The sequence below is a fragment of the Helobdella robusta genome (genome assembly GCF_000326865.2).
Source record: "Helobdella robusta unplaced genomic scaffold HELROscaffold_4, whole genome shotgun sequence".
Lineage (NCBI taxonomy): Eukaryota > Metazoa > Annelida > Clitellata > Rhynchobdellida > Glossiphoniidae > Helobdella > Helobdella robusta.
The window spans coordinates 2724646-2746913 of NW_008704902.1; the positions used below are offsets into that span (position 1 = coordinate 2724646).

The 22268-nt window shown below is 32.5% G+C and overlaps 4 protein-coding genes across 4 annotated transcripts; 2 read left to right on the forward strand and 2 right to left on the reverse strand.

Annotated features, from left to right (window-relative positions):
* Window positions 1-82: 82 nt before the first annotated feature.
* On the reverse strand, window positions 83-3263 carry HELRODRAFT_107038 (hypothetical protein). The gene is made up of 12 exons (XM_009024562.1): window positions 3176-3263; window positions 3014-3083; window positions 2764-2888; window positions 2604-2685; window positions 2421-2528; window positions 2217-2318; window positions 1848-1964; window positions 1681-1771; window positions 1460-1600; window positions 1315-1394; window positions 1152-1236; window positions 83-433 (listed from the first exon to the last, which is right to left on the reverse strand). The coding sequence occupies exons 1-12, from the start codon at window positions 3235-3237 to the stop codon at window positions 243-245; spliced, it is 1254 nt and encodes a 417-aa protein (XP_009022810.1). The 5' UTR covers window positions 3238-3263; the 3' UTR covers window positions 83-242.
* Window positions 3264-4214: 951 nt separating this feature from the next.
* On the reverse strand, window positions 4215-7193 carry HELRODRAFT_107039 (hypothetical protein). The gene is made up of 12 exons (XM_009024563.1): window positions 7137-7193; window positions 6996-7065; window positions 6751-6875; window positions 6591-6672; window positions 6363-6470; window positions 6159-6260; window positions 5791-5901; window positions 5621-5711; window positions 5405-5545; window positions 4905-4984; window positions 4748-4832; window positions 4215-4671 (listed from the first exon to the last, which is right to left on the reverse strand). The coding sequence occupies exons 5-12, from the start codon at window positions 6456-6458 to the stop codon at window positions 4481-4483; spliced, it is 897 nt and encodes a 298-aa protein (XP_009022811.1). The 5' UTR covers window positions 6459-6470; window positions 6591-6672; window positions 6751-6875; window positions 6996-7065; window positions 7137-7193; the 3' UTR covers window positions 4215-4480.
* A 2146-nt stretch (window positions 7194-9339) lies between these two features.
* HELRODRAFT_162325 (hypothetical protein) lies at window positions 9340-10325 on the forward strand (the record flags this gene model as incomplete). Its single annotated transcript, XM_009024564.1, has 2 exons — window positions 9340-9741; window positions 10218-10325. 2 exons carry the CDS (start codon window positions 9340-9342, stop codon window positions 10323-10325), a joined length of 510 nt encoding a protein of 169 aa, XP_009022812.1.
* Window positions 10326-19663: 9338 nt separating this feature from the next.
* Window positions 19664-21808, forward strand: HELRODRAFT_162326 (hypothetical protein; the record flags this gene model as incomplete). Its single annotated transcript, XM_009024565.1, has 3 exons — window positions 19664-19743; window positions 20269-20323; window positions 20939-21808. The coding sequence occupies 3 exons, from the start codon at window positions 19664-19666 to the stop codon at window positions 21806-21808; spliced, it is 1005 nt and encodes a 334-aa protein (XP_009022813.1).
* Between the last annotated feature and the right edge of the window lie 460 nt (window positions 21809-22268).

Consider the following 22268-nt stretch of genomic DNA (forward strand, 5'->3'; position numbering starts at 1 on the left):
GTCAATGATTTCAATGTTAATTATACATTTAAATTCATTTCATGTTATTCAAATTTGCGTTTTGACAAATGCAACTATAAACTCGATCAAACAAAAACTTTTATTTTTTTTAAATAATTAATGAACTAAAAACAACAGATTTAATATTGTTTGCAGTCAGTTTTATGCAAATCGTTAATATTATTTCTGCAAAATAATAATCAAAATTAAATTAATTCAACTTGTGTGACAATAACCAATATCTAATGGGAAGCGTTTGGTTTCTTTTCAATGGCAGCAATGCTAGCAACGATGCCAGCCCATATTTCTCTGAATGAAGGCTCAATCTCGCTTGGGGGTACAACGAAATTCTTTCCTCTAACCTCGGGCACTGCAGCGTATGGCACACCTGCTTTTTCCTTCGCATAGTCGGTCATTCTGCCAGAAGCAGGATCTGTAGATTTTATGGACATACATAGAGAAGAAATGTTTATACCGCTTACTTTTATTTCATTCAACGTTAAAAAATAGTTTGAAATTTTATTATGTTCATTTTTACCCGAAAATCTTTTAAATGCTGCATACAATTTATTTCACACACTTCCAGTTTGTTAAAAAATTAAATTAAAAAAAATTAACGTTAGGATGCAAATTTTAATTTTGAATATTTATAACAACTCCTTGATTCTGTTTGTAAGATGTCGTAAAGATTTACGATCAATTAAAAAATAATTTTGCCGTTGAAACTCACATTTTAAAATTTGGCTTCAAAATTTTCAACGGTCAATGTCGATTCATTATTATTTTTTATCTTTATACTTTACGCTCCAAATTTCATTAAAACAAATTAGCGTCGTAACGAGTGTCTTTTTGGTCTTTAGTGATGATTTTTTAAAATTTTGTTTGTTTTTTTTTCATAAAATTAACTTTCTTCAAAAGTTAAATCTTTTTTAAGACAACTTTTAAAAATTGTATTTTTCCCATTTAATTATACTTTTTAGATAATCGTATTATTTATTTCACGGGCCGATGTTTGTTAATATATTTTCTTCCACAAAATATCATGAAACATTTTGTTGGCCAATTTTGCATTCAACGCATTCTTAGTAGTTGAAATTTAAACTTTTTGATATAAGTTCTAAAGCAAGCAAGCAAAGAGTATAGAAACGTACAAATAGTGCTGCATGATGGTCCTCTCTTCCACTTTGTGTTGTAAACTTTCTCAATCGCGTTCGCCGCTGCATTAGCCACTCTCAGCTGAAAATTTATTCAAATATTTTTGTTATTATCAATAGTTGTTCATCGTGAAAGTTGTGTGATTAACTTTTGGCTTACAGTTTCGGCAGCATCGGGAGCCGCATAGCAAGCGTTTGTGGCGTTATCGATATATCCATATGGGATCAGCCAATATTGACCTACAAATTAAGACATGGTTATGGTTATTTGTGTAAAGAAATTTTCAAAAATTTTTAACATCTACCGTACGCATGAAGGCTAATTATTTCAATAATGTTTGATCCAAGAGTTTTCATTTGTTTTTGTAGAGCTTGAGTTTCAGGTTCGGAAGCCGCTGAAGAACCTCTGTACGTTTCAGAGCATGGATCTGAACTTGCACCACTAGCTGATTTCAAGTAATTGAAATATTTAAAAGTTGTTCATTGAGTGCTCTAGAAATGTTTGATGTTTAATGATGCAACTAACTTCCCCAGGCACTGTCAGCATTTCTGTTGAGATCAACACCGGGGCAGGTTGGTTTCGAGTTGATACTGCGGTTCTTCCTCCACATTCGATTCTTTTATTTTAAAAAATAACATTTGTCTGTTTTATATCAAACTGTGATAAATAAAAGTATCAAAAACAAAACTGACACTTATTTTTTCCCAAGTGTAAAGATAACCATCTGGGTTGACCACAGGAATGACATGCCAATCGTATTTATCTAACAGGCTTGTTACAGTTGAATCAACCTTGTAGTTATCTTGCAGCTGGTTGCCATTTTTTAAAATGGTTATTTAAAACAGCTGTTCAATTAATTTTCAGTACTTTTTTTGCAAGGTTTTAGCATTATATAAAATGACTCAAAAATAATAAATTAATAGCAAATATTAGAAACAATAATAAAATTCCAGTTGCTTAAAGATATTTTGACTTTACGAATTTTAGAGTTTAATAACTTTAGTTTATGAACCAAAATTATTAAAAAAACATAAATGTATTTTTTAGTTCACATAAATTACATGTTTTATAATTTTGAAGCTGGTAGCAGTTGTCAGCCACTCCCTGGCGTGTGTTGTTGCATCCAGCCAAACCGCCTTCCTGTTTGCAACATTTTTCGATATCTACGATGTTTATTGAAAAATCATCAAAAATAATTCATGTCCAAAATGAAAAATTAATTTAACTTTTTTGTTTTTAGTTGTAATTATCACTAAAAATTTTACTTTCAATCTTTTGATGGGTTGTTTCTCGACAGAACTTCCAATGCTGTCGACCGAACAAACAAATCCTGCAATGCACTTGGCTGCTATCTTGTCCATTTCCTTATAAATCTTTCAAACGAACAACATCAAATTATTTTTTGCGTTATGAAATGAAAATTCAAAATAATCAGAAGCTATACAAACGGAGGTAAGATTGTTGAAGTCATCATAATCGAAGAACAATTCATTTTTCGAAAGCCTTTCAAACTCCTCTTTTATATCTCTGAAACGACGATGAAGATAAATATCGTTCACAAATAAAAATAATAATGTATTCGTTCGTAATGATAACGATAGCAACCTTTCAAGGTCATCATTCACGATCGCCGATGCAATGCCTCTCTTCTGCAGGGAACTGAGGAGCCAGTTGATGTTTGATGACGTCAGAAGTACGTCATAACGATCTTCCGATGAGTACCATACATCGTGCTGCGTTTCAAGCAAAAGTTTATTTATAAAAATTAATTAAATATGATAAAGTCAAACATCATAAATAACTTAAAAACTTAAAAAAGGACACAATGAATCATTTAAAAAACATCGTGTGTAGGTACCTCTTCCTTCAACTGCTCCAGATAGAAACGCTCCTCGTCAGTTTGTGGATAAACTTGCAGCAGCTGTAGTCTGTTTATAAAAGTATTTGTTATACAAATCTATTAGAAAAACATCTTTGTTAATAAATTTATTAAAAAAAAATTATTATTTGGAATGGAAACCTTTCAGAAACGTTGGCCGATGCCCAGCCGATAAACAGCATAAAAAATATTGAATTCAACATTTTCTGTTGCTCCAAAATTCAAAATAATAAACTCTCAATGACTGTAATCATAATAATTATTTTTATTGTCTATTCGAAAGATCAGATAAACCTGAAGTGAGCATTGTTATTAAAATCAGATATTTTTCAATGGTCTCAATCAGTAAACAGTGATAAGAATATTAAGACTAGGTCGTTTATATAGTCATTATCATTGCTTACAAGTTTGATTAATTGTGGCTTGGATCGCATTTATCATATCTTGTTGAAACTTTACATATGGCGATAAAAGGATTTCATTAAAAAATCTGATAAGACAGCAATTTTGGATTTTCATAGTGTTTAAAATGTTCAAAGATTAAAATTTTCGTTAACAATTTTTTCTGTTACCTTCTCCATTCGTCCAACTGTTTCATTTTCCCAGTGTTACAGCCATTGAATTACATGCTAATAAAACTCAATGGTTGTAACTTTTTATTAATTCTTTTCTGAATTAATATTAATTTAATTATTTTTTTGACAAGAATAAATTTAGAGTCGCTATGTTTTGTCCTGGTTAATCAGTTTCAGTTTTCGGTCAGCCTAATCGATAGTTATTGTTTAACACGACACAACTTACTTACGCTTTACGTGTGAACGCGCAAACGTGGCAGATGATAGTTTTTGAAACCAGGCCATTGTGCAGTACCAGCTCGAGACATGGCACTTCTTTTCGCCGACCAACCAAGGCATAAAAATCCAATGCAATAACGATTTAATAGCACGCATGAACAAATTAGATATATATATTTTTAAAGAGGTACGCTGCATTGTACTCTTGGCTCAAATCACGTATGCCTGTACATTTAACAAATCGCTCTCATAAGTCCTAGGGATCTAGCTTTTTCATTTTAATTTTTTACTTAACTATTACCGCTCATTGTATAATTTTTTGGAGAAGCGAACAAATTTATTGTTATTCATGTAACAACCGCAACAAAAAATAAAAGTTCGAAGATACATTTTGTCTAATTTTATCAAAAAATTATGTCTAATTCAATTGTAAAATATAATTGCAGATTTTTCGTTTTATTTATCATTATGCACGAATAAAAGCTGCATTGTAATTTTTTTTATTGAAATAAAATCTAATTTGATCAATCAAAAAGTTGCCAAAATTTAATAGTTTGAAGTAAAGTTAACTTAAAATAATTTGGTTTAGAATTTTTGAATTTATAATAAGTCACATAAGACGTACTATTTGGAAAATGTGATTTTAAAAATTTTATTGATCAAGTGATGGTTTATTCTCAATGGCTTCAATACTGGCGACAATGCCAGCCCACACCTCAAGGAAGGAAGGATTAATTTGGGAGGGAGGGACAATGAAACCATTTCCTCTGACTTCAACTCCTGCCGCGTACGGGACGCCTTGCTTACCTTTCGCATAGTCAATCATCCCACCGGACGCCGGATCTTCAGTTGGTTAACAATTTTTTTGAAAACAATAACATTATAGTTGATAGTTGATTTGTAATAAATGTGAACGTACAAATGGTGCTGCAAATAGTTCCTCTTTTCCATTTCGTGTTGAAGACTTTCTCTATGGCATTAGCAGCTGCATTGGCAACTCTCATCTGAAAAAAGGTTTGAATATTTTTTTGGCATAACTCGATTGATAGTTAAAAAATTGTGAGTTTAAAATTTACTGTTTCAGTTGCATCTGGAGCAACATAACAGAGTTTCGTTCTATTATCGGTATGTCCAAAAGGAATCAGCCAATAGTTACCTGAGATATTTTTCAAATCAATATATTTTACATCAATTTCATGTTTTAAAAATTGTTTACAAAATTTTTCAACATGCAGCATAAAATTTTATAGACACGAGCGTTCGTAGGTCGACTGTAATCGTGAACTCAATCGGGGAATTAAATATTCATAACTGATATATTGGCACCGAGAATAGAAAAAGAGTCAACCGATAGATATACCAATTTATTCCTGATGCTTTCAAAATTGCTAAAAATATTGACAAATAGTAGGGAAATTATCAGCAACTTGGAAATAACCAGAATATCAAAAATCATCAGCACATTAAAAATGACACATTAATTTTATTTCTGATGTCTGGAATAAAAATGCTTATTTCGAGAAAAAAATGATTGATACATCACTTCTAAAACCCTCATGTCTATAATTAATGATACCGTATGCGTGAAGTGTGATCATTTCAATGATTTTTGAGCCAAGAGCTGTCACAATTGTCTGCAATGCTTTAGTTTCAAGTTCGGAAGCTACCGATGGTCCAGCGTATGTTTCGGAGCATGGATCTGAACTTGCACCATTTGCTGATAAGTATAAAAATTTCAGTAAATTCTAAAAAATAATAATATTGTTTGAAATTGTTAGTTTCAGAAGCTAACATCCCCATTCGCTGTCGGCATTTCTGTTGAGATCAACACCTGGACAGGAAGGTTTGGAATTAATTCTGCGATTCTTCCTCCATAAACGGCTCTTAAGTGAAAATTTTTTCACGTGAGCTGAAAACATTCAGTTTGAAAGTTTTATTTTATTATTGAACAAATAAATTTACTGCTGTCCACGTGTAGAGGTATCCATCTGGATTGACGACAGGAATGAAGTGCCAATCATATTTGTCCAACAGCTTAGTCACCGATGAATCAACTTTGTATTTATCTTGCAACTGAAAGTGTTTAATGATTAATTAAAAGTAGAATTATGTTCAAAATTAATTTTGAAAAATCATTTTTAAAATTTAGATAAAAAATATTGGGACCTATATCAAATACTTTATGGATGAATACAATTTACCTTAAACTACAAATTAAACTTTATTACATTTTTAAAAATTAAAAAATTAAATTTTTTTTAACTTTTCTTTCAAAGATTTAGCTAAACATGAAATCTGGTTTTAAATGTATTTGACTAAAGAAAATTAACATGTTTCATGATTTTGAAAGTTGTGGCGGTGGTGAGCCACTCCCTGGCGTGTGTGGTCGCATCCAACCAAATCACTCGCCTGTTTGCCACATTCTTCGAAATCTTCAATTTATTTAAATATAATTAGTTCTAATAACAATCATAAATAAAAAAGTTTCCACTTTGAAACAAGTACTTAAAATTGAACAGAAATAAACTTTTTGCCTTCAATCTTTTGATGGGTTGCTTCTCAAAAGAGCTTCCAATAACGTCAACTACACAGACAAATCCTGGAATGCATTTGGCTGCTATCTTGTCCATCTCTTTATACAGCTTTGAACGATTTAAATTCAGTTTATTTCACTGTTATATCTCAAGCAAATATGAAAGTTGGAGCACACCAAATTATTTTATTATAAACAGTTAAAATAACTTGTAAAGAAAATATCAAACCGAAGTAAGATTGTTGAAGTCATCATAATCGAAGAACAATTCATTTTTCGAAAGCCTTTCAAACTCCTCTTTTATATCTCTGAAACGACGATGAAGATAAATATCGTTCACAAATAAAAATAATAATGTATTCGTTCGTAATGATAACGATAGCAACCTTTCAAGGTCATCATTCACGATCGCCGATGCAATGCCTCTCTTCTGCAGGGAACTGAGGAGCCAGTTGATGTTTGATGACGTCAGAAGTACGTCATAACGATCTTCCGATGAGTACCATACATCGTGCTGCGTTTCAAGCAAAAGTTATTTATGAATGCGAAATGTTTACCGAATATATAAAATAATGCAACGTCACAGTTGGATATAAAAATGGCACAACGAAACATTTGAAGACATCGTGAGAACCTCATTTTTCAACTGCTCCAGATAGAAACGCTCCTCGTCAGTTTGTGGATACACTTGTAGCAGCTGCAGTCTGGTTTCAAATGATATCAACATTAACATCTGTTATCGTTTGTTACCAGAAACATCATTAAAGACACAAACCTTTCATAAATATTGGCCGATGTCAAACTGATGGAAAACAACAGAAGTGCTAATTTCTGCAATTTGAACATTTTGAGACTCCTTTTTGTTGAAATTTAAATGTCGACAAATATTGACATTTTTATACATTTTCTATTTACAATTTTATCTCAAGTGTTTGATAAGAAGAAAATAATATAATGTAATATGCTAATCGCTTCTAAAATTGAATTGTTCTGAAAGATTAAATGTTGATTAAAATGTTTCAATTCTAAAATTATTTTTCTTCTTAATCTGGTGAGCTAATATAAATTATTGTTTTCGTAATTTATATAACCTCATCGCACCTATTTATTTTTATGAAAAAACTCTTCTGATAGGTGTATTGTATAATGTGTTTCACATATCACTCAAACTATCTGAATAAGATAGTAAACTAACTCACTTAGTTGATATAGGATGAACTATTTCTCTACATTTCACCAAGTAATGCGACATTCAAATATTTTGTTTGTCAGTTTTTCGATTCATCATTTAAAATGTTGAACAGTTTTGAAAAAATTCTTTAAAAATAAAAAAAAAATTATGGAGGTACGTTATATAAATAATTTAAATTTAGTTGTGAGCATGTGTAATATTTTTAGAACAAAATTTTGTTACTACAACAATTAAATATAATTTTTTTTAAATTTTTTTAAAACATTTTTTTAAACTTCTTATCCATAACTTGATCATGCCATATTTAAATCCTTCAACATTGTTAGCAATTAAATTTCTATGACAACTTAAAATGTTGAATATGACAGACTTACCAATCTGATAATTTATTTCAATTTAAATGCTTTCAAGCGGCATTTCAGTCGCTAAATTAACAAAGGTACTCATGGTGGTCTGTGGAAATTATTCCACTATTCAGATTCCGACAAAGTAAAATCTTTAAACTATTCTGGTCTCAGTTAGCTTGATAAAAAATTATTTTTTAGTTTGGTTAATTTATATAAAAAAATGTGCTAAAACTAAATAAAAAACGCAGAAAAAAATAAAGTTAAATTACAAAACGTTTTTCTCCATGAATTTGAAATATTACTAAAACACTTTCGTTAGAGAAATAGTGATGAATATTTTTTAAGCGTCAATCTTTTTTTTTAATTTTTCTACTTCAAATGTTTTTTATATTTAAATATTTTGTGGTTATACATGAAGTTTGCTGAAAAATTAAAATTATCATTTCGACTTGAACCCAAGGAAGGATGATTTACAGTAAATTAAAAGAAAGCAGCACCTGCCCACTATCAACACATCATCTTCGCGCCACACTTCTCCACTCCACATCCCAACTGCAGCGTACACACATGGCAAGTGCACAGCCAGAAGCATCATCAACGTACACTTTTGTACAAACATGACATATGCATACGAGCATGTATCTCCGTGTGCGTTTTATGTGTGTGTTTTTGTGTGTGTGGGTGTTTGCGTGTGTGCGTGTGTGCGTGTGCGTGTGTGTGTGTGTGTGTGTGTGTGTGTGTGTGTGTGGTGTGTGTGTATTTGAGTCAGCTCCATCAACGCCTATTCTACATATTTTCTTCTTATTATTTATCATTTTTAGTAAAATTTTTCACTTGTTTGTGCGGTAAGCAGCAAACTTTCGTCATTTTTTGAGGAACAGTTTCCAAAATTCATTGTGTTTTGTTTATCTGGACATAAATTGTTAATTCAATTATGATGCAATTTTTAAAGTTTTTTGGAACAAAAAGTGACTTGAGACAACGTTTTTTTTATTTGCTGGCAAAACTCGACGTGAAATCTTCGTTTCACCGCAAATACACAGAAAGTGCATGCATGTATGCAGTGAGAAGCGCTTGTATGCACATGTATGTACTGCGTGTAGGTACTTGTATGTATGTATATGCATCTATGTATGTGCTTGGTTGGTTGGTTGTTTGGTGTACGCACGTATCATCTGCATCCATTTTATTTCTTCGGTGCTTCTGAACAAACGCTATGCTGTACAACATATTCCTCTTATACTCCATCATTTGCAATATTCAACGCCTGAACACACACTTTGAAAATTTTGTAAACAAGTTCCAAGTTTGTAATTACGGTATAGGCAGGTTAAAACTTAATTGAAAACAAACATATTAAATTTAATATTTGAATCTCAAAAATTGTTTCATACAACGTTAGCAATGTTGTTTGGAAAATGAAAAAAATTTAGAGAAAAATGGCAAGTGCCTGTTCAGTGGCAGTGGCCATCGATCCGAAGGGGGCAGGCAGTGATTTTCTAAGAACACCTGCTGCAACCACTTGCATATTAGTGACTGTTTCGTTTATTTGTACTTGTTTTTTAGTAGTTTGTGGAGTTCTCATCGTCCGAGAATATTCTCTGGCGGCCAAATACGATTCCACCGAGTGCCACCTAAAAAACGTTAGTTACCTCAGCAGGGATGTCTCGTGCACCTATTGCGCCGGTTTCAAGGACAAGAACAAGGACAAGGGAGTTTCCCCGTGCACGCCATCGCAGTTTCCCTGCGTGCGCATCACGGTCAGCTACGAACTGAAGGGAATGTTGAAGGAGGCCCTCATGCACCCTGACAGCTTGCAAGCCAATGGCCCCTTTGGACAGGTTGGTCGTCTCGTCTTTTTTTTATTGTTTAAATATTTTTTTAATAGGTTTATAACTCCTGCATGCTTTGGTTATAATTTTGTTTCAATTAAACGATTCAAGTTTTATTCCTTTTTCAACTTTTTATAACGTTAAATCATTTTATTAAAAATAATTTGAACATAAATTTAAGCCGTTCAGCAATGTAACATTGTAATATTAATGCTACATAAGAAGGAAAATATTTTGGGATTAAATTTTTAAAATGTGCAGAGCTGGTGCTGGAAGCGCTTATTTATTGGCCTGGTGAGACATAGTAATGAATTTTTACGGCATCCTGACATGCTCCAAGCATTTAAAGCTGAACATAAAATTTCACGTCAATTGCTGTCTGTCTTATTGAACTTCAAATGATTATTAATAACTTCCTGCTATAACATTATGTTTTTCAAATTTATTTTTTGCAACCAAAAAACTAAATAAACTTAAAAATTTAGTCTAAAAATACATTCGAAGCAAGCGTTTTGCATCAAAATTTAGCAAGGAAGAAAACAAATGAGCTTGTAATCTTGAGTAAGAAATATGTTTCGACCAGCCACCGGTGATCTAGCTGTTCAATCTACCAGCTTAAAACTTCGTCCTTTCTATTGACTTTCATTTTCAATTATAAAATTTTTGCTGCTGGAAAGATAAATTTTTATTGATAAAATAAAAACACAAAATAATGTGATCCCGTATTTTAAGTTTTTGTAATTAAACTCCAACAAAAAGCTTGATTGAATGATAATTTTATCTAAAAAGACTACCAATGAATTAATTTTTGTAACCCAACGCTGATGTCATGTATTTTTAAGAGGTAAGTATTTTTTGAAGACGTTGATGACGATATTCAAGTAGATTTGTTTCGTTCCATCAGATGAGTTGAATTTAGTAACTAACAAGTCGAAAATAATGTTTTCAAGAAATGAAAAACTTTCTTTGTTATTTAATAACAGTGTTAATTGTATACATTTCATTCAATTAACTCAAACTATTTTTGTAAAATATTAGTTATAGAGCTGTAAAAATTTCTAAATTATTTATCCATTTGTCCTTTATAATGCTGCTTTGTCAAACGCAAACGCTGCTTGCATGTTATTTTATACTAAATTGCTATTTAAACATTTCATGTCACGAAGGCTGTACTATCTGTAAAATCTACCATCCACACCAGACCGCACCAGACCACACCCCACTATGCACGCACTGGATCATACATGTATGATAGCCTTTGAGTTTCGGACAGACAATTCGAACCATGTAATCGTTTAATAGCAGCGCGAAACATTGCGCTTCTGCCGACTGAGCTAACTCGGTGACCATATGGAAAATTATTAGGTTCTCTTCACTCTATCGATAGCTCTCAAGATTAGTGTTTTTTTTAAGATGAATCATTATTAATTTTTTATTATTTCCAGTTCTCTGGTTATTTAATTTTATAATGAGCATTAAAATCATTAAATTCAACGCTGATGACTTCGCATTTAATTTTTGTTAACTGGAAAACAGTGAACAGATTTAATCAAAAAATAATAACGTTAAAATTCATAGATATCACAAATACTCTCGGTTCTTCTTCAATTTCCACATTCAATTGAAAAATAACAAACAAAATAAAAGCAGCTTGTTTTCAGCTTTTTAAAATTACATTGGCGTTCAAATTTCAATGTTACCTTCTAATCGGTGAAAATGTTTGCTGGCAAATGCGTTGTATCGATCAAACATGCAGGCAGGCAGGCAGACACGTAGGTAGGTAGGTGGGAGCTGTGCATACCAAGTTCGTCTATCTATCCATCTATTTATCCATCCACCTATCTATCCATCCATCTATCCATCCATTTATTCTTTTATCCGTTCATTCATCCGTTAATCCATCCACCTCACTTTGCACCTACGCTCGTGTTTATATCAAGTAATGGTTCAAATGGCTTATTTTGCTAGAGATGTAGACGTCTGTCTGCAGGTGAAAGAATATTTCTTGCCTGTGTTGATTTTTTTCTATTAATATAGGATAAGCACGACATTTAAAAACTAATTAACGACTTTAAGCATAAAAATAAATTATCTGATCATCTTTATGAGAGTTGTAATTGGTTTGGACTGTTGCATCAGTGGCAGGTAGGACAACGTGTACAACATTTGGAATATAAAAGGTGGAAAGCGAACACTAATTTGAAATCAAAGTGTGTGGAGAGTACTAAAATAAATGCGTGTTATGGCTCATTCAAAATGTGTGTGTACTTAAGCACTTTCTGGGATGGATGAAATAAATCATGGAAGCATAATTTCAATGGAAGCTCCATACAGGTGTCACTGCCTGATGGTTGGCGAGCGAGGTTGCTGCTTGCGCCGCTAATTAAACGTTGTAAACATAAACTGTTTCTTCTTACTAACAAAGCTCAATCGTTAACATCGTTAGGTTTCTACTTGATTCAATTCGTTAAACCTTTTTTGAAGAGAAACATAAATTTTTTTTTTGACATAGGCAGAAATAATTTACAACATTGTTAGAGATTGGACTGACTCCATGGATGTCGGTGAAAAATTTCAAGACAACAATTCCAATCTGTTTGCCTAGCACTACATTTTATCGTGGTTACTATAGACAAAATAATTAAACACAGTTTTAGAATACGATTTTGACTTAGCAGCATTCAGAATCTCAGAAGTGTGAAGAACTGAGAGAAAACATTGAATGGTATACATGAAGCAATATGAAATTTAATTTCAACCTAAATTTAATATTAGAAAATGCTTTTGAAAGATTTAAGGTGCAGATAGTGCGTAATAAAGTAAAATGTGCTAATAAGAGTGCGCCAAAAACAAGAGGGAATGTATCAAACCAGCCGATCAAGTTGCGATGTGGTCCAATTAACCGGTTTTTACTGCATATCGTTTTGCAAAAATTGATTAAATTTTAGAAACATTTTGTAAACATGTGAAAAACAAGCTTCTTATTGAAATAATTTAAAAATCAAAATGTTTTAAAATCAATGAACTAATTTTAAAAAGATTGTCTCAATCACTGTCAACAACTAAAGACAAATTATAGTTTGGATCAATTATACTCAAACTTTTGTCAAAAATCAAAAAATTCCAAAAACTTGCAGTAAAAGACGCAGAGCACTGCAAATAACTAACTTACATCATGCAGACGATGAAGGCTCAGCGCGGGTTAATGCTGTTTCGAAGTTCTTACAACTAAATTTTCTTTCTACATTTAATCGCAGAACGGTTTTATGTTGTCACTTGCATTTGCTACGACTTGCTTCGTTGCTTCGACTTCTTTCCAAATCATCGGCAGAAAAGTAACGATTTTCTCATCGCAAAGTATTTCAAAATATAATAACATTATGTGTATACTGCAGTTATAAATGCAAACAAACAAATAATTTGGTTTTTTGTGCCAACGGGAAAAACCTGCGCTTGAATATTTGATCGAATTTTCTAAATTAGTAAAGTTTCTTAATTGTATACAGCACAAATTGTATCCCTTTTAATGGTGAAAATATATTTTAGTCTGGAAATTTCAGAAGAAGTACATTTTTGCTGGCCCAAATTTTTTTTCATTTAAAACAGTGAAAGCCGAATTTATTTGCAATTTTTTTAAAGCAGGCAAGCAAATTTATTTTGTTCAAATAATCTCCAAGAGCAATTTGTTTATTTATCAAAAAGACTTTCTTACTATGTTGAACAAACAAAAGCATCAGTAGCATTAACCACCTTTTCAATAGTTTTGTTGTCCATTCCTTTTAGTAACCTTTTAGTCCATTTACAAAGAAAGAATATAATTTATTTTCGAAATAAAAATAAAATTGTAAAATTTCGGGCAAAACTCTCTTATTCAAAAAAGATTTTTCAAATTAATTTTTTTTAAAGAAACGCAAACAAATATTATTATATTAGCATTTATCTACAAACTTTTCTTTTGGCGTTATATATTATATTTTCCTGAATTTTAACTTTTTACATACAGACTTTTAAACATTGAATATAAAGAAACAAATAAATGGAATGTGATGGTGGACTGTTGTATGGAGTGAGTGGATGCTAGAATGTGTGGTTGACTGTGGTGAGAGGTGTGTGGTGATAGAGTGTGATTGTTTCCGGTGGGGCAGTGTGTATGAAGAAAATATTTCAAGCAGTGGGCGGATTAAGTTGAATGATTTATGCGAATGTGTGGCAGATAACAAAATCAACTTTTGAATCTGTCTGGCTTGGATTAATTTATGGATCGCAATGATATAAAAATTTCAGTAAAAACTGTTCACAGTAACATAACAATTTTTTTTTTCATAAGAATAACAACAATGCATTCGTGGAAAATGGTCAGAATCATTTCTCTAGGCAAACTACATTTGCATGATACAAGGCTGTCATAAATCACATCCCACGTTTCCATGCGTGCAACTTACTAGTGAGGAAGAATGTTCAAAGTGCAGAAAGTGGTGCACGGCCTCATTCGCGACAGGACAGCGTTAAATTAATTGCAAATTACAATGAATTAACAATACTTTATACACATTATTTACATTGGTTACAAAAATAGATTTACAACCCAGATAGAACTCATTGAAACACTCACCAACCTTGTATTAATGCACCATGCAAAATGCATTCGGTAAGTAAAAAATTACTTTTGTACGACGACTAACGCATTAATGGGATTATTACGTTATGCACACACACACACACGAGCACACACACACAAAGTACGAAATGCAGTGTTGTAAAAATTATAAAACATACTGGAATATTATGTCGAATATATACAAGATCTCCCTATAACCTGCCACTCAACACATAATCAGCATGCATATACAATACCCACATACAAACATATACAGACATATACCTACACACACATTCTACATTTAACAACAACAACTACTACTGCAAAAAACAACAAAATGGTCCACGTATGAAGATTGCAGCAACGACAACAACAACACGATCGCAATGTCTGTAGTACAGTTTTTCCTTCCTTGTACACAGTTTGTACACGTATCTACCGCACATACATTTCTGCTGTTTATGTCTTCCTATCAAATCTTCATCCATACTCTTCTATCTATGACTCATTTTATGCCAAACCAAAACCAAGTAAAGTTATCTTTTTTATGCCGGACATTATATATTTGCGTAACCGCAACAGAAAACATCCTTCTCTACATACACTTATGTGTATGCATATATACAACACGTACACACGCACACACACACACACACGCACACATGTAAATGTATGCAAATACATGCACTGCATATATATATAACATTTATTGCGACCCATGTGAAAAGTCTTTTTCTTTCTAACTTTCATTCTATCCTTCCTTCTTTCTCTGTTCTGTTCAGAATTAATTTATGTTCATTTAACTTTTGTTAACGGGTTTCAACAGTTTTAATTTTATTTTTTCGGGCTGTAGCTGAAATTTTGATTCATAAAATAATAATGTTTAACCAATCTTTGTTTGACCTTTCTTTGTTAGAAGTTGTCTGCAAGGTGGCATGATGGCCTAGTGGTTAAGGTTGCATGGTGCTGTTTCGCAGTGCGTGCAGTGACCGGGTTCGAATATGGCAAACAAGTCCTTGCCTATCTCATGCCTTGTATGTCATGATGCACGTATTCATATGCGATGTTTGTGTTGTTGTCGTTGTTGATACTTCTGAATCTAGAATGAGAGTAATTGACCTTTAACCTTTAATACTAGTATCAATTTTTTCTACTCGTTTCTGTTTTTTTATTGAAACGCTATAAAAAAAGTTTTACATGTCTTTGTGATATATTAATTTCAATACTAATCAACTTTGGTTGATTTTGAAAAATCATCTTTTCATTTTGGTTTTACATCAGATGTCTATTTTTGGCCTTTTTTACTTACTTTTTATGCTTGAAAAAATTCGCAAAATATGCTTTGTTCTTTTCTTCATTGGCAATCGGATGATTTCGTCACATCAAAAGTTTAGTGACATCTTGTTTTGACCGACCAATCTACTTGCGCTGCTGCTTCCTTCAGCCAGATCAACTTAGATTAATTTTTATTTGAACATATTTTGTATCAACAGTGGCGGATATACGATAGATAACTTTGACTGAAAGAGGCCAAAATTTTAAAAATGTTCAAATGTTTACAGGGGGCCCAAATTTTTACGGGCAGGCCAAAATTTGTGGTGTGGCTGACGACCTTTTGTGCTCATCACGTCCAGTTTTTGGTCGATTTCGATTTTCTACCTAAAACGGTCATATTTCTGACTTTTATTGAAAAACTGCTTACAACAGGGGGCACTGGACTCCCGACCCTACCCCCCAGATCCGCCACCGTGTATCTATCAAAATAAATTTTTTATAGTTAAACTTCACAGGTTTTTTTTATCATCCTTTAATAGTCTTATTTTGTTTCACTCAATTGCCCTCACTAGCTCTTCAATCACATTGGTTGCTGCTTCTCAATCACTCGCTCGTTTTCGACTGTTTCGTTTTTATTTCATGTTTCGAATAAAATTTAATATTTTAAGGTAAAATAAAATTATGTATTTCACTTTAAGAATAAAAATGGATATTTTAAAAAAAGTAAAAACGTTTGTTAAATTAATTTTTTCAACTGGTACAAATTGCATTGGTAGGTTGTGATTTGTGGTCTATCAGTTTCTTCATTGACAATTTTTATTTCTTTTATAAATGTTTTTGTTAATCTAAAAGATCGGAACCTTGAATGAAATGTGTCACATGCTTTCTGAAAACATGAGTTCCAATCGGAACAGAGCAGAAGTCTTACGTGTGCGTTACTTACATCTGCATTATACACCGGCGTTTATTGAGCAATTTATTTAAAAAAAGCTTTCAATGCAATGACGATAATGCTAAAAGATTGATTGGCGAATGTGGCACGCTTGTGTTCGCATGCATTCTGTTTACTATTATCAGCAGTTGACAAAAATAAAATCACTCCAGAACAGGTACAGGTAGAAGGAGGCGGCAGGTTATGGTTGCAGTTAACAGTGCGCTCTGCATGCATTGGAAGCATTACAAACCTTTTTTATGCATTGCTAATAAGTATTTTGTCAACTGTGTTTTATACACATTGTTGAAAAAGATTTTGCTCGGTGTGATACGCATGTATGTGTATGTAATATAATTTATGAATAATTTCTTTTTATTAAACGGTAGCGGATGAAGGATGTTTAAAAAAATGTGATTAATTTAAGATTAATTTTTCAGGCATGACGCTGCGCTTTAAAATCAATATTAAATCAATGCCGAACTTTTAAAGTTTGAATTAATTTAACTTTTCTATTTTGCTTTTTGTTTTCTATTTTATGTAATAATCTTAAAAATCAAAAACCATTAATCAAATTTGTTGTCAGTTTGTAGGATGACGTTACTGCGGAACATATAACCACACGTATGGAAAACAATATCGACGAACATCTATATTTATTTTATATATATATATATATTATACATATACACGCGTATGCAAACCCGCACAAAACGCCACGGATCGACAAAAGGTTCATTAGCAAGACTTTTCAGAAATGGTAAATAAATAAGAAGCCTGATAGGATGGTGGGTGCCGGCATGGGAATATTGATTCATGTTATGGAGCCACGTTTAAAACGTTTCTTTCAAGTGTAATAGGTGCACGTACACGCAGAACGATACATTTGCGGTCCGCCTTATGATCTGCCTCCTCTGCAATGCTTGTATAGCGGAGTAAAATTCAAACATGCCAAAGAAAACAACGTACATATCACACACACACACACACACACACACACAAAAACAAACACACATACATATATACACGCATAAATGCATAAAACAGTCTAACCAAAACCTACGTAGCATAAAAACAGCATGTAATACTGTCATAACGTAACCCGCAGCAAAACATGAAAGACACAGAAAACATTAAGACGCACACAGCAATAAAACAAATGACATTCATGAAAAGGAAACATGTAACACACATTAAATTATTAACAAACACAACAACATACACATGTATAATTCGTAAATCATACAAGACATCAACCTGATAACATTCCACGTTTTATTTTGCCAAATCAAGAAATGGACATGGTCTTTCTAATTTAATGTTAATGACGATACAGTTTAACTTTGATCGTAACTTCTTTAAAATGTCATTCCATATTAAATATTTATAATAAGTTAATGACACGACAAACAAGTTTACTTTTCTTACTAGAGTTATTTTATTTTAGTTTTAAACTTTTTGTGTGAGAATAATCTCAATCCAATCACGAGTTATTATGCAAACGAAATATTGGTTACTTAACACCTTACATGTTTACATTACACGCAATCTTCAAATATTATTTATGAAACTTTTTTAAAGATTTTTAAAAATTCTGTCTTAATTTTTCTTCTGCAGCAAGCATTTAATGATGGGAAATAAAAGAATTGTTTCCTCGTTATAAACTCGTCTCGGCCATCATGTTCATGTCATATGCTTCATAAACGTGCGTGTGCTTGCGCGTGTGTTTAGAACTATTGGCTCTCTACAAACTTGGTCGTAATTCCATGTACATAAATTGACTAAATTGAAAAGTTTTTAAATTTAAAACATTGCATGAATTAAAAACTTTTGGCACTAATTGATTGAAATGGTAGATTTTTGATATGAAGGAACAGATCCAATCATGAATAGCACATTTTTTTTGTATGCACACAATCAAAAATGCAGAAGCCGCACGGTTGGTTGGAAGTACGAGCTAGGAAGTGATGTGACATTCCTCAACGAGCCGCCGATCAAAACAACATAAAATTATATCAAACTGACTTAATTTATATAGAAATGAGCCAAGTTGTGAAATAATTGAACTTCAATGTATGTTGTACTTTCGTGAAATCATTTAACAAAAGAGAAATTTAAAAATAAAATAACCCAGAGGGTTATCAGTGAGATAGATATTTGAAAAGTGCATGTCTGCTTACTGGTAGAATGAAAATTTCCAATTTTTTCAAATCTTATTACGCGTAACTTTTTTCATATGAATAACATTTTATTTTAAATTGGTCCCATCATAGGATGTCCTGTCATAGTATTAACTTAATAATTTACTGCCATCGTTTGCGAGACTCACAGTCATTCAATTCATTGTAAGCTTTTGCCAAAATTTCAGTTCTTAATACTTACTACTGAAAATACATTACGACCTTTTTTTTGGCTGAATGCACAGTTTTGTGTTTCCTCGTTCAAACGGTGTTTTCATGTAGCTAAAATGTGCTTTAATGTTTAAAAAGTAAGTTAAAATTATGTTGGCTAAATTTTAAGTATTTTATAAATGTTAGTTTGGTTTTGTTTAACTTTTTCATTTTTTTCACCGAGATTAGTTTTGAAGATATTTTCAAGAAGCATGTATCAAAACTGAACTTCTGCTTATATTTTATAATTTTTAAACTGCCAAAATATTAAGCTGTAGAAATAAGAAAAAATGTAAACTGAATGTGATTAAAAATGTAATATTCATTAGTGGAAAGCATAATTACACCAACATGACACTATAACGCAAACAAATGTTGCCATAAAATAATTTCATCAACATTCATGTGAATTGAGGCATAATCGTACGTTAAACCTTGCAAATTATGATGGGATAGATGGCATGTGTGCACTGCACTGCACATGTAATATGTACGACGTACATGTACGTACATATATAAGTAGGTTGTTTTTCTTAAGCAAACAGCGTACATTTTGTATAACAGTAAATGCGTGCACTTTTATCGAGCTGTGTAAATGTACCAAATATCTCAAACAATGAGATTGCAGATATAACTACTTTTTCATTGCGTGCCATAAAAAAGTAATCGTCAGCCATAAAAACCTCGTCTCGTTGTTCCTAAAAAACGGTTCGAATGTTTGAAAAACTTTACAATATGACCGGACTGAACCAAACCGAATTTTTAATTACAAAAATTATCTGCACTGGCGCTCTCATTTTAGAAGACTGCGATATGTAGGGTATGCAATGAACTAGAGTTCACACGGAATGCCAAGAAAATGCTAAAAAATTATGTTCTGCAAACTGCGATAAAAAAAAACATTTGATGAAGAAATAAATTATAAATTGCTTTTTGAGAATTTATTCAAAATATAAAACAAACAAAAAAGCACAGTATAATAAAATGTATGTTAGCAATACACACACAAACAATTACAATTTGAATGGAGGCAGACATGCGCGTTTTAATGGGATCAACATTTTTTTTTCGAACCCAACAGAATGACTTTTGCAATTTCAACAACTAGAAGAATATCAAACTCTTTTTATGCTAGAAAGGAAATTGACCCATCAAAGATTTTCATTTTATAACTTCATCTGGAAAGTTTTATTTACGAAGAACGAACGATCATTAGCACCACATGCACCCGCCACATTTAAAATTGTCATTTCCACAGAATTGAATAAGAATTTGTTTTATAATTGAATAAGATTTTGTTTTATCACATCATTAATGACATTGATTTAAATCTGCTACAGTTCGTTAATATTTTATTTAGGCTGCAGATCGGCATCAGCAGGAGTCATGGAAAATGTTCTTTCCATTTCTCTGCAGAATGATAAAAACGAGTTGTAAACAGCAGTAGCATTACATCCAATTCGTTCGTATTCTGATGCTACATAATTATGGATAGACGCCATTCTCCATAGTGTTATACTAACATGCTTTCAATAATCCCCATGCATGCCAGCGTGGAAGGGGAGAAGAGAAGTTATTTTTCCATTTTTTCATCGATTTTCTTTTCACGTGCCTACACGGAGAAGAAATAACAAACAAACGAAATGCATGTATGAAGGAAAGTAGCGACTGGATGAATGGTCGGAGGCCATTGTATAAATACATGAAGGCCTGAAAAGTGTATTGATTGTTTTGATGAAGAATTGATCCTCACTAAATAATAATTATTAATAAAAATAAACATGTAAACTAAAAATAGCATAAACAGCATCCAAAATTTTGCTAAATCGTGACATAGATTGGGACATCATAATTTCATTTCATGATGATTTTTTGCAATTTAAAACATCATTCTAGCAAATACCGATGTTACTTTTTCTATGATAAACTAAAATTTTGGTGTACTCAATGTTAAATTGAAACCTCTAATTAAACTACTTTGATTAATCATTTTTCAAATTTAACTTGCAGTGTTCCTTTAGTGAATGTTTGAAAACGCGGGAAGAAAACCAAAGATCGGTGAATAAATTTGTGGAGAGCTGGCAAATCCTCACAAAAAATGGACGCGCACCTTTCCCATGCTTTTACGACACTCAGGAGCACAACAACGTCATCGTTAAGAAAACTTACACAACATCGGACGTCGTTCACACGATGCTGTGGCCCTCTCTCGTCGTTCTAGTCTGCGGGATTATATTTCTTCGTTTGGAGATGACACGCAGACGGTTGACGTTATGTGGCAGACAGGCGCCTGAAGACATGAACGTACCTGTGACAACTGCCACCGCGGTTCAACAACTTGCTGATTCCTCTAAATCCTTTTCCAGAAAAAATAGCAGAGATCCATTATCTTATTTAAATGACATTTACAATGCAAAAAATATCAAATTTGAGAGTGAAAATATTCGTCAAGCATTCCCTTATCATTTTCGCCAGACAGCTGATAGCAACAACAGCAGCATAAACAATAAACATCAAGGCGCTTTAAATTTTTTACACTTTCAAAAAGCACAGTGCTCAACAACCGTAGAAAAACATCTACACGACCCTTTCGTCAGACACGTGAAGCAGAAGAGATCCGGGATGACGTCATCTTCCGATTCCTCCACGTTATGCAAGTCCATGCCTTCTCTTCACAGAGAAAGTTGCAGCATCCCGATCAATGCGATGGCGATGCTGATTGACCAGCGAGAAATTTTGAATCCGTTATTGAAGAATGAAAACAGCGAGGAGAAAGATTTATCGTTACTTGAACACCATAAACAATCGCTCAAACAGTTCGGCCAACGAAGCGCCAGTGTAGACAAGTACACAACTGGCAACTTGCTGTTGCCCGTTTAGACTTCTATTTTTGTTTTTTTTTGTCGTGTTAAATGGTCAGACGCACAATTCATGTTGTAATTTATTCAATTTCATATTATTTTTTAATATTGATCTTCAAATAAGCTTCAATATTTAATTAATTTGCGGTTTTTCATGAAGCGACTGACACGTCGCGTAGAATTCTTTACAATAATTTTATTTTTGTTTAATACACTTTTATTGTGTGGCTAATTTGTGACGCATTACATTACATTGTGTTTATTGTCAATCAACCAAATCCTACGAAATAAAATAAATTTTCTACACATATATACAATACAAAATACATTCGACATCACATGCACGAGTCTTGTGGCATTAACGTGCAGGTGGGCTGCACTGCCTGTGAGTGAGAATGTAGACGACGTCCCTCCACGTCTCAACAATTAGACTGAACAAAAATGTTATTCATAAGAATATTAAAAGAATATTAATACAA